This window comes from Artemia franciscana, chromosome 11 (assembly GCF_032884065.1).
Source record: "Artemia franciscana chromosome 11, ASM3288406v1, whole genome shotgun sequence".
NCBI lineage: Eukaryota > Metazoa > Arthropoda > Branchiopoda > Anostraca > Artemiidae > Artemia > Artemia franciscana.
In genome coordinates this window covers 3,744,423-3,761,490 of record NC_088873.1, presented here as the reverse complement: position 1 = coordinate 3,761,490, position 17,068 = coordinate 3,744,423, and the positions used below count along the sequence as shown (strand labels likewise).

At 34.7% G+C, this 17,068-nt stretch overlaps 1 protein-coding gene across 1 annotated transcript in view; it reads right to left on the bottom strand.

The window, feature by feature from the left end:
* Positions 1-355, bottom strand: part of LOC136032701 (uncharacterized) — a 78,408-nt gene extending 78,053 nt beyond the window's left edge. Inside the window, exon 1 of the mRNA XM_065713005.1 lies at positions 156-355. Within this exon, the coding sequence (XP_065569077.1) occupies positions 156-198 (43 nt within the window). The 5' untranslated portion in view covers positions 199-355. The remainder of the gene's footprint in view (positions 1-155) is intronic.
* Positions 356-17,068: the final 16,713 nt, after the last annotated feature.

The window sequence follows — 17,068 nt, the reverse complement described above, 5'->3', positions numbered from 1 at the left end:
TTCTAATCTATATCTTCTCATGTTTCCTCCATTCATGAGCAGAACCAGATATTTTTTAAACTGCGTTCATATTTCTTTTTTTTCTAATTAAGAGCTAGACTTTCAAAGTGCTTAAAGTGAAGCTCAATGCGCAAATTTAAATAGATAGTACTTACCAGACAAGATATAAACCCCAAAACACAGTGAGTGCTTAAACATTGCCTTCTGTTAACCCGATATCTTCGTTAGAAAAAATTACTAGCACACAAGTTCTGGAACTAAATTTCTATCTTCTGGTATGCGGCGGTCATATTAGAAGCAAGGGAGCTTGTGGGTGTTTCTACGAGATCAAATATCAAGTGCAGGCGAGCGGTCGCGATACGTGACTAAGCAAAACATTAATTTAGCCATTTAGCCAACAAAGGGTTTGAAACCATAAATTTGGTCATACCTATGTTTTCTAATAATAAGGATTAAAGTGTGTGTGTATGGACTTGCAACTAAAATTTTATTTATTAGATTAGGGTGGCAAAGGGGGGCAATTGTTCTCTCCTAGACTTTAAATAACAAATTCTTATTTCTATTTCATAGCTAGTTTCTATTTTATCATGGTTAACTCGTCGTTATTTCCCCCCTAAAATGAGCCGCCCTACTTTTTCATTAATCGGCGGCACTGAATAAAATATTTGAAACCTATATGCTTATAATTTATTTTTCACATTTTTTATTTGAATAAGAGTTATAATTTCTGGGATACCCCCCCACCTGTCCTCGCAGTAGATGGAAGAGGGGCTGATGTTATCTTGAACTGGTATGATTTTTAATGAAGTTGTAACTAGAAATGTTTTTATCCAGCACATTTTCAAATGCATATTATGTTTGTATTTCAAATATATATTTACGTCGAATAATTTTTGTCAGCGTGATTATTCAGACAAGTAAGGGCAGTACCGATTATTCAGCAAACTTAAACATCATGTAACATCATCTACTGCGAGGACAGGTGGGAGGGGGGCATCCCAGAAACTATACTCTTATTCAAATAAAAAATGTGAAAAATAAATTATAAGCATATAGGTTTCAAATACTTTATTCAGTACCGCCAATTATCGAAAAAGTAGGGCGGCTCATTTTAGGGGGGGGGAATAACGACCATAAAAATATATTGCAGTCAATGGGACTTTCTGTAACCCCATTTCAGCTTCTGATAATGAACACTCGTCAGTGACGTGAAGCAGAATAAAGAGCCTCAACGCTATGACTTCTCTTCCCTACAGCCCCTTTTACGTTTGGTGTTTTACGGACAAAGATGGAAGCAAATTAGCCAATGAAAGTGCAAGAAAACGGCTAACTTTCTCAATACAATCAGAGGCATTACTATAGCGTTAACATTGTAAAGATCCATTTGTGTTCAGTGTATTGTTTGTTTCTTCCCTCGCTCTTTTAACCTCCAGTCACTCTGCATGAAGGGGTGGTTTAAAAACTTTGGAGGAGGCTCATTTGATTGCAAACTGAAAGTTTGTGTACCTTTTTTTAAGAATCACAAGTGATCGGAGGGCAGCCAGCCCTCTCTCATGTCCTTTTTACCGACTCTGTTTTTTACAATATTTTATCTCCCTATATCCCAACATATCCGGTTATAATTTTGAAGAAAGCCACTTCGGTTCCAAATAACCCGAATGTCCAATAAATTATTCCTCCATGAAATAAACTCGCAACCCCTAAGACAAAGGCCATAAATAAGGCAAATCATCACTTGTTTACAAACAGGCTTTGCATTAGACAAAGGGGACATGTTTCGTTCTCGGATGTGCGATTGAATCTAAACTTTCAGGCACCGTTATTTGGCCAAGAGGGCAACCCATTTGGTTGTGGGAGTGGGAGGACCTTAGGGCCTCGGGAATGGTCTAGAAACTTTTTGTCACTTATCAGGTTGAACTTACAGCCGTAAGTTCCAGAGCCAAAAAGAATCTTATGTACTAAAGTTATATGGAGTCAAAGGCCCACAAAAAATGGGATGCAAAAAGAACCAAAACTTTTTTCTGATTGAATCTAAACTTATGTTTTTAAGTAATTTGGCTAAGAGAACCTAAATGCAGAATCGAAATCAAAAGTGAATACTAATACCTTGAAAACAAAACATGACGAAGGGAAAAAAGCACCAACGTACTTTTTCAAAACGGCTCACAACGCTTTAGACCCTTTAGGTAAAAAGAACCCTAATCTACAAAGAAAGTTTTAGTGTGAGATGCGGGTCCCCCTTGGATGGAACTCAAAAAGAGCCATTTTTTTCGATTGGTTTGAAATTTGTATCCTTGAGTTCTTGGGCCACGGACATCCCAATGTAAAAAAAGCAAAACTGAAGAGGAAATTTGGCTCCTACAAAATAGGTACAAAAAAAGGGCTGAAAATCATTTTTTTTTTTTTTAGCTGGGGCTCAGAACCCAGACTTTCAAGCGTCGCTACTCGGACCAGTAGGTGTTTCAGGCCTCATAGGTTGGGGGGATAAATACACAATAAGAGTGTAAAATATGAAATGAAAGGATTCAATGTCAAACGTCTGAAAGATTAGGGGACGGCTGCCCCCCAGACCAGGCCTAGAACCACCACTGGCAAGGCAACAAGCCCCCAGCTCACCGGTGCGTCTGGTGAAAATTTTGTGATACACGTCTTGTTCAAAATAGTTCAGAGATCATAAGAAAATGCCTTCAGAGTTGAAACAACCCCCCAGAACCCGGAGGAGCAAGGTTACTAAGTTATGCCCAGGGCATACAAGGTTCTTATAACACTGGAGGCATTGTTATATGGCTTTTGGACAGTTTTGAACACAATTATAATCTCAAAGTTTTTACCAGATGCATTTGGGGAAGACAGGGTGTAGGGGGAGGGGGGCTACTTGTCCCTCGATTTCTTTCGATTCTTAAAAAGAAAACTAGAACTTTAAATTTCCAGTCGAATGCCCTCTTCCAAAGTTTATACAACAATCCCTTCCATAAAAACCTTATGTACCCCCGGGAGCATAATTTACAACCCTTACCCTCCAACTCTGGGGGCTAGTGTCAGCCCCGGAGGCATTGTTATGCGGTCTTTGGACTATTTTGAACAAAATCGTAAATTTTGATTGAATGCAATAGGGGCAAAGAGGGCGTGGGGGGGGGGGGCAAGTTGCCCTCCGATCACTTTTGGCTCTTAAAAAGGGCACTAGGACTTCCTATTTCCAATCGATTGAGCCCCCTCCAAAGTTTATATGACCACCCCTTCCATATGAAGTGCCTATAGGAAAACAATAAAACATAAAATATTGCTGCCTTATGGCCTTTATTATAGGCAACGCTATAGCGTTGCCTCTAATTGGTCATTAAAAATAGCCCCTTCATGGCCAAAATTAAAATGGCCATTGTAAGAAGGGTAATATTTCAAAAAACTTGAAACCTAAGCTGAATCTTGCATTGCTTTTTAGTCCCCACAGCAGTTAGTTTTATTTCAAAGTTCAGGGCGATAACGGTAACGAAAAATATATCACTAGTTTTACTTTCTAGACTTCTAATGAATCATTTAAGGTTTCATTCTGAAATGGGCTTAAGATGGCTTTCTGGGAACTAATTAACATAATGTTTGTACCATGTGTTAAATGACTGTAAAAAAAACTTTTTAGCAATATTCTAATCCAAAACTATTATGATGGGGATCGATACAATCAAGGAAGCGAATTTAAGTCTTGTTACCCTGACTTTGTCAGCCTGTCATGGCAAAATAGACAATATATGTGAAAAAAAAAGGTTGAAGTTTCAAAATTCTGACATGGGGTGGAGGATTATTTTTGCTTCTTTTAAGATTATATATACGAAAAAATCTTTCTTAATTCATGATCCAACAAGGTACTTTGATTTAAGGGAGCTAGTCAACTTAGTTAAACAATCTTTTAAATTAGTATTATTTTTGGTTTAAATATATAGCAAGTTTCTTATCGATACTGATGAAATGAAAATAGTTTCTATAATCATTATCTATTAAAACGAATGAGGGTTATTATAAAAGAGTTCAAATGCAACCTTCTGGGGACTGCTTCTACTGGAAGTTGATCAATTGATCGCCGATGAGTCAATCATCAATCAACCGGTCGCTAGATGAGACTTTCGTTCTCGCGTATAAGTTCGGTGAAGAAGGTTACCAATATGGCCAAGATGACGATCACTCATTTTTGTAGTATTTACTCTGTCAAGGACTAAGTTGAAATAATTCTCAGCTGGAGAACGTTTCTAAAAGTTAAAAAATATTCAAAGACAACGAAATGTCCATAAATATAAAATTGATGACAGTTAAGCCTAAGCAATTCTCCATAATTTGAACAGAATAGTGACTGCCTGCTTCTTTTCATTATTCAACTGTTGCTATAACTACTGTCAACGCTTTGCAGCACCAAAACACGAGAGACTTTTTTCTGAGCTCTTGCCATCCCCTTCATTGACGGTCTAATGTACTTTCTTTGCTCCAAATGAAAGGCCTAAAACTCAATCTTAGGGAAAGTGTAATGCTTCAATTGTATAAAACGGAAGCCTAAAGCTTGATATTTTTTTTCACTAAAGCCCTAAAAAAAAAATCAAACCCCGTTTCTCGTACAGCTAATTCTTTGATCTACGGGTGGTCAAACATTCAGATTATTATTCACCAATAAATACAATACTCTTATTCCCCCTCCAAAGTCCCCATGGCCAGGGATAGAAGGAGGATAAAAAAACAATATAACCAGCAACCAAAAAGAGAAAGACATCCAAATCACACATAAGATTAAAAAGAAACCATACCTGAGGCCTGGGAGTCAAAGTGCAGAGTAGGCCACCATACGACATGAAATAAACACTCAAGGTACATCAACTCCACAGATGTACAGAAAGAAAAACATGAAACAAAATCCTATTCTGTTTGATATTTAACTAAATGGTCCTTGAGAATCCTTTTAAGAGTCCCAAACGAGTGGCATCTCATTACCAAAGAAGGTATGGATTTCCGAACCAGTTGACAAACATTGAGGGGATTCAAATATGACCGTACAGTACAAGTAGCAGGAATGCAGATATAATGTGAAGAATTGAGGGTATATGGAGCTGAATCAGAAACAAACACCGGAGTTTTTTAAAAGAAATTTTGGAAGATTGCCATGAAGCTAATCAAAGACAAAAGAAGCACAAGAAATAATGTAAATAGACCGTACGCTTAAGAGTGGTTTTGGTGAGGAACAGTTGATGATCATAGCCAGCCGCGCTGCTTCATTATACATGACAGAAAGTGATCGCAGTTTATAAGAAAAATAGATATTCATACATGAAGCAAGACCAAAGGCGTGAATAGACAAGGTAGAAAATAAAAACTTCAGAATAGATCCAGGAAATTTGTGTCCGAGTTTCCGGATGATACCCAAACTATGTAAGGCCTTAGCCCTGATCATTGCCTTATGATGTCTAAAAGAAAGGTTCTCATCAAGCAGGACACCAAGAAACCGGACTAGCCGATTACCTGGTCTGTACGAGGAGCCTTGGGTCACCTGAAGGTATGTAAGCTGAGGGAAGGCTATACCAATTCGAGAAAAAGCAATAAAATGTGACTTGGAAACATCCTCAATCCTATCTAATCAATGCTTAGACATTTCCTCTGGAAAATGAGCATAATATCTTCCTTATTCTTTGAAGTGTCCTCCTTTAAAAACCACCCGTTGACCACTGTTATGACCGTGGCTTCCAAAAATCTAATCTTAGTTCCCGGGCAAATCCTCGAATTCTTCCATTTTTTTTTCAACTGCGAAAAAGCACCTAAAGTCTTGCCTCTTTTTCACATCTTCATTTCATCCATCCTCTTTAAGGCGTTACGGTACCTCAAAGAATCACCCTATCCCCAATCCCCCCTATCTCGTCCATAAGCAACTTTTTAGTTTGTGTGGCCAAAGTGCTTTTGAATAATTTGCACGGTTTTGCCATAACTTTCAGAGCTTGTATAAGGAATCCAGTACTTTCCCAGAAATCTCAGAAAAACCATTACATTTTCGCGTTTTGTACTGGAGATAACGACATTATTTTTAATGAAATTTAAACTGTCAGAAAGTGTGAAGTCTGTTTTTTTAGATTAAATGGAGCAGAATTTTCTTTCTAAAGTCTAGGAAACGGTAATTCCTAAAAATATCCTTACAATCCTGCTAACAAAACGCTAAAAATCAGTTTAAAGGAATTGTTATTTGAGCAATTCAGCTGCTCCGGGAGTTCTATTGGTGCCATCAGCAAAAGGGACGTAAAGTTCCGTTGTCTTTTCAGTCAAATTTCACATTCAAACAATTCAACAGCTTTTGACGATGGATTACCACCTGGGACAATTTTCTAATGATCCCTTTGTCATATTGACGGTCTAATGAGACTGATAGTGGTAAAATGATTTTTAGGCACCGTAATAAAAGTAAGTAAGTAAGACGGCACTAGACCCTTAAGGTCCAAACCGGCGGTGCTGATCTCCGTTTCATGGCCCTTCAGCCAGGAAGTGCAATGGAGGGCTGGGGGCCGACCATCCTGTGCTTTCACACACTCTTCCTGCTTATCTTCCCCGGATTCCTCCAGGTACCCATTTACAGCCGGGTCGACTCTGGCTGAGCTTACAGGGTAATGCCACTGACCCCCGTCCCAAACTAAATAACTGGTCACAACCGGGATTGAACCCATGCCTCTTGGACACAGAATTCCCACGCCAGCGCGCCAACCACTCAGCCAGAACGGCACCGTATTACCTTATTGATAATACTATCCAAGTAAATAAAGCTTTCCATTGAATCGTTTTTCTGGTTACCCAGCATTACCCATTCTTTCTCATTTATTCTTAGTCTAAGCGACTTTGTTTCCTAAAAATTAAATTCTTCTAGCATCATGAGCCTTCAAAAACTCCAGGTATTGGCTTATTTCGATAATATTTCATCTAGTACACTCAATTCCTTCTGCAAGAGTTCGCCTTTGATACCATATGCTGTCTGTTAGAAGCTGGGAGTACACCAAGACAATTTTTTCTCGGCAGTTAGAATTGATTAGTTTTATAACAACTCCATGACATTCTGGGCACAGTAGTAAAACACAGGTAGCTAAACCAAAAGTTAAGTAAATACTAGACAATAACACTATTATTAAATTTATCAATGAGTGCAAAAAGGACCTTAAAATCTTAAAAAAAAAACTTAATTGCATGCTGACCAATGATGAGCGTGTCAGAAACACGGATCTGGTGATTTTCTGGCTTCGGCTGAAAGCGCAGTGCCTGGTTGGAGGCAAATCAAACAAAACTTCCCCTGTTTTTCAGTAGGGATCTGGGAAAACAAGAGGGAGTTAGATCAAGAAGCAAACTGCAAGGATCAGTTCTTGGTCCTATATTATTCTTGATATTTATAAATGATTTATCAATTGTCGAGATGATTTTTGCTACAGAATAAATGAACTAACGGTTAACCCCACTAATGAAACAGTTTTGCTTTTTGCTGATGACACGACAGCAATTACCACAGCTGATACAGTGCAGCTGCTTGAGAAGTAAATGAGGGAATCAGTTGTTAAAATTGTATCCTGGCTGAGGGTAAATAAACTAAAGATAAATACAAGCAAGTCTAATTTTGTCATTTTCTCGCGATCGTCAGACTTTTACCCATGGATGAAGGAATTAAATACGTCTAATGGAGTTATAAAACGGACTTTTTCTTCTAAATACCTCAGGATTGTAATCGATGAAACTTTATTTTTTAACCAGCATGTAAGTTTAACCTAGTAAAATTCTGGCGAGAAATCTAGGTATAATGAAGAAACTCCAACATTTTTTTCCTAAGTCTGTCCTCCACCATCTTTATTTTTCTCTTAAACACACTTTGTATATACTTTATTGTTCAAGTATTTGGCTCTCCACTTTTCTATCTATCCTTAAACCAATAAGAGTTCTACAAAATCACGCAGTTAGGCTTTTAGCAGGGATTCCTCCTCGTCAGTCTGTTCGGGAATTTTACCCAACCTTGAAAGTTTTGTCAGCTAGGGGGCCTCCGTGAATGTTATGTATTGTGGTTTATTTTTCGATTACTACAGGATATTTAACCACGAAGTTTTAGTGATTTATTGTGCGTTAGGTCTTTTGTTCATTCACATGATACAAAGGGTACTGTTGAATACAGTGTACTTAAAGTAATTTCTTCCCGTTCATGTTTTTCTGTTTTATATAGTGGTACACAGAAATGGAATAGTTTAACAAGTAATGTAAGGAGTATTGGAGACCCCGTTGTATTTCGAAAAACCATTAAGAAACTATTTTTTTGTAGAATATGAATTTTGATTCATTTATTTATTTTATTTATTGTGGTGGTTATGGTAATATCTAGCTCCCAGAGGAAAAGTAAAGTAATGATGTTTTTTATATTTATAGTTGAGTGTGGTGGTATTCGTGGTGCCGGTGGCCTAGTTTGCTTTTATTTATGTGTTTTGTATTCTCTATTTCACGTTTGGACAAGCTTTGCTTATTGGGGGAGGTAGTAACCATTTTTTTGTTTATTATCTGTTTGATGAATAAATCCTTTTCTCTCTAAAAAAAACAAATGCTACACAAAAACGCTGTTATTGAATTAATTTATGAGCAAAAAAAGGACCTAAAAAGGCTGTACTGAAATACTTTGATAAGAAGTCACGTTTCAATGAACAGTTAAAACTTGAGTGAAATCATAATAGAAGGTTTATAATGGAAGGTCTAACTATTTTATTCAGCAATTTATGAAAATAATTTATTAAACAGTCTGTGGTAACAAGATTTAAGTAAAAAGCAATTTGATGCAATAGTAAGAAAAATCTAAAAAATGAATTTTTATAACAAGGGATGCATCAAAAGAATCGCTTTTTTAGGCTGATTCCAAATACATAAAATTTATTAAGTTTCATGTTACTCATCAAAATGTTTGAGCCTGGAAAAACTTGTCTTATTTTCAAAAAGGAGGAAAACATCAGATGCGGTGTATCAGAGAACCATGCTGTAGAGTTTTCAATCTCCAGTCATTAAAAATGTAGAATATTTATTTTTCACCAGAAGAAAGATTACAGATACGTGTTTATTTGTTTGTTTTTGTTTTTTTTTCCTTTTTTCTTCCTAGGTTTGATTGTATCAAACCAATTGTCAAAGAAGATTGGGAGAAGGCTCAATGAAACAGAAATTAATGCCTTTTTTAAGGGACCAAAAATTGGAGGTAAACCAATCACCTCCCACGGCCTTTTTCAACCAAAGTCATCCGTTTAAAATTTTGAGATAGCTATTTTGAACACTTTTGTTGAAAGGTCCAATAACTGTATCTTCGGGGATGACAAGACCCCCCCTCCTTAGCCACCAGAGGAAATTGGAGGTAAACCAATCCCCTCCCACGCCCTTTTTCAACCAAATTCATCCGTTTAAAATTTTGAGATAGCTATTTTGAACACTTTTGTTGAAAGGTCCAATAACTGTATCTTTGGGGATGACAAGCCCCCCCCCCTCCTTAGCCACCAGAGGAAGGGCCGTAAGTTATGAAGCTTGCCAATTGTTTACATATAGTATTTGTAATTGGGACGTGTACCCATATTTTTCAAGGGGAGGGGATTTTCTAGGGATTTAATTTCTATGGGGAAAATCCTGCATTGGCATGGAAGTTTCCTAGGGTAATCTCTTCATGAGAACTTTTACACGGGAGGAATTCACCAGAATTCATAAATGAAATTCGTTTTATTTGTCTTACTTTCCCGCCACTGCCACCATTTTGCATGTTCAGATGCTCAGGGAGAACTGTCCAAGGGAAATTTCCAGCGGATTTGTAACTCTCCGGGGGACTTTTCACGGGATTTCTTAAGGGAAAAACTCCCCATAGAGGAATAATCATTATGAAAAATTCTCCATAGGGAAATTCTCCGTCGTAGAAACGTTCAATATGGGGGAGGGAGGGAGAAGTCCTTAAAAAAATTTTAAACACACGGAGATTCGGTCATCACATGAAAAAGGATCAGAAATTAAATAAAAAACAAGTCTTTTCTTAAATGAAAGTATGCTAAGGAGTAGTTTTCATTAGGAAGAATGCGCGAGAAATTTTCTGGGGGGTAATACGTAGCGAGGATTGAATTATCCGGGTAAATTTCCCGGGGCGAAGGATTTTACATGGGAGTTACTTTTCGTGGGGGGATTCTCCTTGGATTATTTGATAAACGATCAGAAATTAAATATACAGAAACAAGTTTTTTCTACTGAAAGTAAGAAGCAACGTTAAAACTCTCAACGAAGGAATAGTTCTGTATATGAGGAGGGCTGATACCTTTTCGATACCCCGTTATTTGCGCTGAAGTTACACCTTTTTTTTAATTTTGTGAGAGCGATTCTTGAGACCCAAAGGCCGTTTAACTAGAATCAAAGCCTTTTTTTATATACTAAAAATGTAAGAGCGAATAGAGAATTATTGATGAGGGTTCAGCCCCCTCATATACGGAATAATTTTTGTTCCTTTTAATTTTTATTGACACTGCTTTCTTTAAATAGATTTTTTTTTAATTAATGCCAAGTTTACACGCATAGGATTTTATAAAAATCCTATAGCGAAATCCTTAAAGGTTCCAAAGAAAAGTGTTCACACGTAAAGAAGCGTCTATATGCATAGGGTAAGCACGTAATTAGTGCCGAAAATATTTTTGAGGGTGAAATATTTGAAAAGTTCAAACATGGATCCGTATTCAAATCTGGAAGAATTGGCGATTGGGTAGCCTGATTCAATTTGTGTGGCCAGATGTATAATTTCAAGATTCTATATTGTGGTTTCCATTTGTCTTTTTATAGTCATTCCATTCAGGTTACCCTGGATGTTTTTCATTGTGACAGATAGTTGTAATGCTCTGCTGAAAGAGGAAAAATATTTTAATTACATAGGATAAGAAAATTTCAGTAGGCTAATCAGTTAAAAGTCTTAAACTAGCCGGGGAAGGGTAAAATTCTAGTTATTTGACTTCTTGCTATCTCAGAAAGGGTTTAGGTAAGGAAAATGAAACTTTCAGGGATAAATTTACAGACTAAAGTATGTCCCGGGAAGGTATTTTGAAGCAACTACCTCTGCTCCTTCTCCCTCTAGAGGGCCTTGACCTTTGATGACCTTTGAAAATATGTGTTTTATAAAAGTGAAACGGTTGCAAAATAGATCTTCTGCTTAATTGAAGCACAACAAAATTGTTTTCAGCATCATAACTTTGCTCAATTTTGTTTTATAAGGTTTTAAAGATATGCAAATATATTTCCTAAATTTTGAAAAAAAACATTGGTATGGCTCAAAATTCTACTCAGATAACAGGAATTGCATTTTCAGAACTAAAGGCAGAGAAAAAGCAACTGGTAACTGAAAAATTAAGGTAAAATGTTGTTTTGCCAAAATTTCAATAGGCATAGACCTGTCATTTAGGCAAATTTCAGGGCCCTCTAGAGGGAGAAGGAGTGGAGGTGGGTACTTTAAAATACCTTCCCAGGACATACTTTAGCCTGTAGATTTATCCCTGAAAGTTTCATTTTCCTAACCTAAACCCTTTCTGAGATAGCAAGAAGTCAATTGACTAGAATTTTACCCAGGGAAGTGTTTATTCCAGTAAAAAATCACCATCTATCTTTTTTGCCTCCTTTAGCCTGTTTCCAGTTCCTGATTGCCATTTAAATTTCATTTTGTCTGTTACTCATTTCTTATCCATATTACTGAGGGGTCATAGCTAAGCACTAGAGAAGTCATTGTTAAATATCTTGTGCTTAAGTATATATAGCTTATTGCAATTAACTAGAATTTCTAAGTATACAATGTTTGATGTGTTCTAAGCCAAAAGAAGGACCTGTAGGCCTATTGAAGAAATTATTGTAAAAAAGGATTCTTTATAATTTACATAATAATTATAGCTAATACATTCTACATGTAGCCCTACTTTACTTTACACTCAACCTTCCTAATATAGAAATATATTGCTGAAATTACATATTTTCCATTGATTCTTCCAATCAATCCCTTGACCCTAGTTCCTGTCAATTGAAGCAACTGTGAAAAAACAAGAACTGGAAAAAAAGTAACAGGTGGCACAGTACCCTGGAAATATGTAATTTGGGCGATATATTTGCACATTAGACAGGTTGGGGGTAATTTTTTCTTCTTTATATTTTTCACATACAACTAAAGTGAACATGCCACCAACACCTTTTTATGCTCTTTCCAAATATAATAATTGCTTCTATTGTAAATTCAAATTTAAATACTTTTTAACCTAGCCTAAATAATTTTGGAACTGACAAAACATAGTAAATTATTTTGTCAAAAACAAGCAAATATGCATACTTTAGTTGAAAATTCAACACCAAGAAAGAAGAAAACAGTATAATATTGTAAAATTTATTTATCAACTTAATTGTGGATAATCAGTGCTTTTGGATTATATGACATTTAAAAAAATGGATTTATGATGAAACAGTAAGTTTGAACCCAATGTTTTAAAGTTTGAGACCAATGTGTTAATTCTTTTTATGCCAAAAAACTAAAATATTTGGTCATTTTCAAAAGCTAAAAACTGCTTAAATTTGCAATAGAAGCAATTATTATATTCATAAAGAACATAAAAAAGCATCAAGTGGAATGTTCACTTTATTTGTAAGTCAAAAATATGAACAACAAAAAATTTACCAATTTATAGTATAGAGCTGCATGATTTTTCCCCTGGGTACATAGACTAAGTGGATGGTCACTTGTACCTGATTGTGTTTCTACTGTTATTAGTTGGATAGAAAAAAAACAAAGAAAGTTCCTATTGAAAAGAAAAGAGCCCAAAATTGAGATTGAATTGTCAAAGCTTGGAGGTTTGCCCCTTCAGTCTGTTTAAAGAAAACAAATTCATAATTGAAGCTTTGTTCATTTCAATCTTAAAGGTAACCTATGTTTGTGACACTTCATTAAATGTTTGTAAAGGGATACTTTTATTTATTCATTTGTCTTGTCTGTTTTCTACAAGATTGTTTTTTAATCTTTAAATTGATATGCATTTCTTACAAATTAATTAGTCATACCAGAGTTCTATTTATGAGTTTTTGACCTACTTTGTAATCCCTGGTCTCAAAATTTCATATAAATTTGTTGAAGCTAGGACACATAGAAATACTGTCTGTTTAAAGAAAATGGATAGACATAAGTAGGTTTTATTACACTAAAGCCCTAGGGTCATGGCAATTAAAACAAAACAATGAAGATTAACTTTAAAATACTTGACATCACATAATTATAACAGTCACAAAGAAAAACAAATCACAAAATTTTACTGTATATATATATATATAATATATATATATATATATATATATATATATATATATATATATATATATATATATATATATATATATATATGTATATATATATATATATATATATATATATATATATGTTTAAAAAAATCAAGTCATAGTTGCCAGGATGCCTTGCTGCCATTTTCTCTACTCTCCTATAAACAATATATATTTTATTTAGACAAATTAATTTTAAGACAGGTATCAACAAAACTCCATCAGGGATTGTATTTACTCAAGATACAACCAGCAATATTAATGCTTAGCTTTGTGATATTCTAGTCATGAAATAATAAAAAAAGAAGAATTATATGTTCTATGTTCTATTTCTTTTCTACCAGCTCATTTGTGATAGCAATATGCTTATGGTTGGCTTAAAATCTCTCTAAATGCTTTAAAATAGATGGAACTTTAAAAACAAAATATACTGGTGAGAAAAAAGAATGTTACCATAACTCTCTAAACTTGGTACTGTTTAAGACAATTTGTTAGCAAAGCAAATGCAAAACTTTAATGTATTTTGATATAAGATACTTCAGAGAGTTTTGACCAAATCTATGAATTAAAGGGCAAGGCATTCCTTCCCAATTTTTACAAAAGAAGAAGCTTGATTAAAAAAATAGATATATCTTTAACAGAAAGCAAGTGACATTAATGAAATTAATCAAAACAAAATTAACTGAGATTAAAGAATATCAGCTATATATTTATCTTATAGAAGGTGGCATAAAATATTGTTTCTCAAGTTAGAAAAACCCAGTGTTACAACTTAAAGTTCTAATCAATAACAGGAATTGTAATTTAAGAACTAAGGCCAGAGAAAAAAAAACTGAAAATTATGGTAATATGTTGTTTTTTCAAAGTTTCAAAAGATATAGACATGTCATGTAGGCAAATTTTAGGACCCTCTATAGGGAGATGGAGTTGAGATAGGTACTTTGCAATACCTTTCTGGGACATACTTTAGCCTGTAGACATATCCCTGAAAGTTTCATTTTCCTAATCTAACCTCTTTCCAAGATAATCAAAAGCAGCTAAAGTAGAATTTTCTCCAACTGAAAATATAGTGTGGTTTAGATGCCAAGCCTGTTTGATATGGTAATATAAATCTTGCATGATGTTTTTCTTTTTTTAGTTTGATATAGGAATAATAAATCTCATTAATGCAACCTTCAAGCCCTGGGAATAAGAAAAGGATATAAACAGTAGCCTGATAAGAAAAGATATAAACAGTAGGGGGAAAAATATTCAAGATTACATTTTAGAAACAGGATTTATTTCTGATAATTGGATTCACAAAACTCAATTAGGCTATGTTCAAAGGTACAAAGAAGTTCCTAAACTTCTTGAATGGTCAAAATTAACCTAAGATAGACCTAAGTACAGTTCTATCATTAATGCAATCTTCAAGCCCTGAAAATAAGAAAAGGGTATACAAAGTAGCCTAGTTTGGGAATAAAATTCAAGATTGCATTTTAGAAACTAAATTTGTTTCTGATAATTGGATTCAGCAAACTTAACTAGCTACTTTCCTAGGCACAAAGAAGTCCTTACACTGAAATTTTACCCCAGGGCTCGTAAAGGAATATGTCCAAACTCTAAAACAATGCCCTAGCAGAAAAAAAGTGAAGCACCCAACTAAGCTAACCTTTTTAGAGTTACTGAGGATTACAACCAACCTATCCAAAGGCGATTTCAAACTATTTCTTCTTAAAAAAGCGTATGCATTAGAAAAAACTTTAAGGCTTTAGCTTATTACTTGTAAGGATTTTGCTCAGAACTTGAAATAATTTCAAGCTAAATTTTTCTTATTGAAACATAACAAACAAAATGAAAAACAAATTAATTTTGTTATGATATGACAAATAATTTGGTAACAAGGGAACATCAAAAAACATACTTGATAAGATTATGGAACAGCTCTTCTGATAATTTTGCAACAAACTATAGGGGAATTTAATGCATAGACCAAGTAGTCAAAATAATACTGGGATGTCCATGAATCAGCAAGACTAAAAAAAAGGTTTAAAATAAGAGCTTTGAGACATGATATCCTTCTAAATATCAAATTTCATTGAGATCCAATCACCTGTTTGTAAGTTAAAAATACCTCATTTTTTCTAATCTTTCAGAATTACCCCCTCCCCCCAACTTCCCCAAAATGAGCGGATGCGTTCCAGTATGTCAATCATGTATCTAGGACTCGTGCTTCATATTCTCACCAAGTTTCATCCTGATCCCTCCACTCGAAGTTTTTTCCAAGTTTTAGGTTTCCCTCTCCCAACTCCCCCCCCCCAATGTCACCAAATCTGGTTGGGATTTAAAATAAGAGCTCTAAGACACCATATCCTTCTAAATATCAAATTTCATTGAGATCCAATTGCCCATTTGTAAGTTAAAAATACCTCATTTTTTTAATTTTTCAGAATTACCCCCCCCAGCCACCCCAAAGAGAGAGGATCCGTTCTGATTATTTCAATCATGTATCTAGGACTTGTGCTTATTTTTCCCACCAAGTTTCATCCCAATCCCTCCACTCTAAGTGTTTTCCAAGATTTTAGGTTTCCCCCTCCCATATCCCCCCTAATGTCACCAGATCTGGTCGGGATTTAAAATAACACTGGTAGCTGTGAAATAAATACTCTGAATCTGATGCAAAAACAGGATATTTATAATAAGTCAAAGCAGGATAATGAATGCAATTTTATTTGTTTGAAACACACTGAATCTCTTACTAGGTAAGAGCAATGAGCCTCTTTCCTTGTTGTGCCATAACTTCAGTCAATTTTATGCCAGATTCAAATGTAAAATAAAGCCAATATATATATATATATATATATATATATATATATATATATATATATATATATATATATATATATATATATATATATATATATATATATATATATATATATATATATATATATATATATATATATATATATATATATATATATATATATTTATATATTTATATATGAATATATATGTGTGTGTGTGTGTGTATGTTCTCCATATACATTGATCTGTAGAAATTGCATTTTGAGAATCAAAGCAAATGTGAACATGAACAGAAACTCAAAATTAAGAAAAAATATTTGGTCAGGATTAACCTAAGATAGGCCTAAGTACAATTCTATCATTAATACAATCTTTAAGCCCTGAAAATAAGAAAAGGGTATACATAGTAGCCTAGCCTTGGAATAAAATTCAATATTGCATTTACGAAACTAAATATAAGCATTATAGAAACTAAATTTGTTTCTGATAATTGGATTCAGCAAACTCAACTAGCTAATTTCCTAGGCACAAAGAAGTCCCTACACTGAAATTTTTCCCCATGGCTCGTAAAGGAATATGTCCAAACTCTAAAACAATGCCCAGGCAGAAAAAAGTGAAGCACCCAACAAAACTTACCTTTTTAGAGTTACTGAAGATTACAACTAACCTACCCAAAGGTGATTTAAAACTATTTCTTCTTAAAAAAGCGTATGCATTAGACAAAACATTAAAGCTTTAGCTTATTACTTATAAGGATTTTGCTCAGATCTTGAAATAATTTCAAGATAAAAATCCTTTCGTCCTTTAAGGAAACGGCTTAAGTATTTGGCCATTATGACCAAATCCTTAAAGGATTTTTCCAAAATCCTATGCGTGTAAACTTGGCATAAGATAAAAAACGATACTACAACCAAATATTTGGTATGAATTTACGTCATCTATTTCT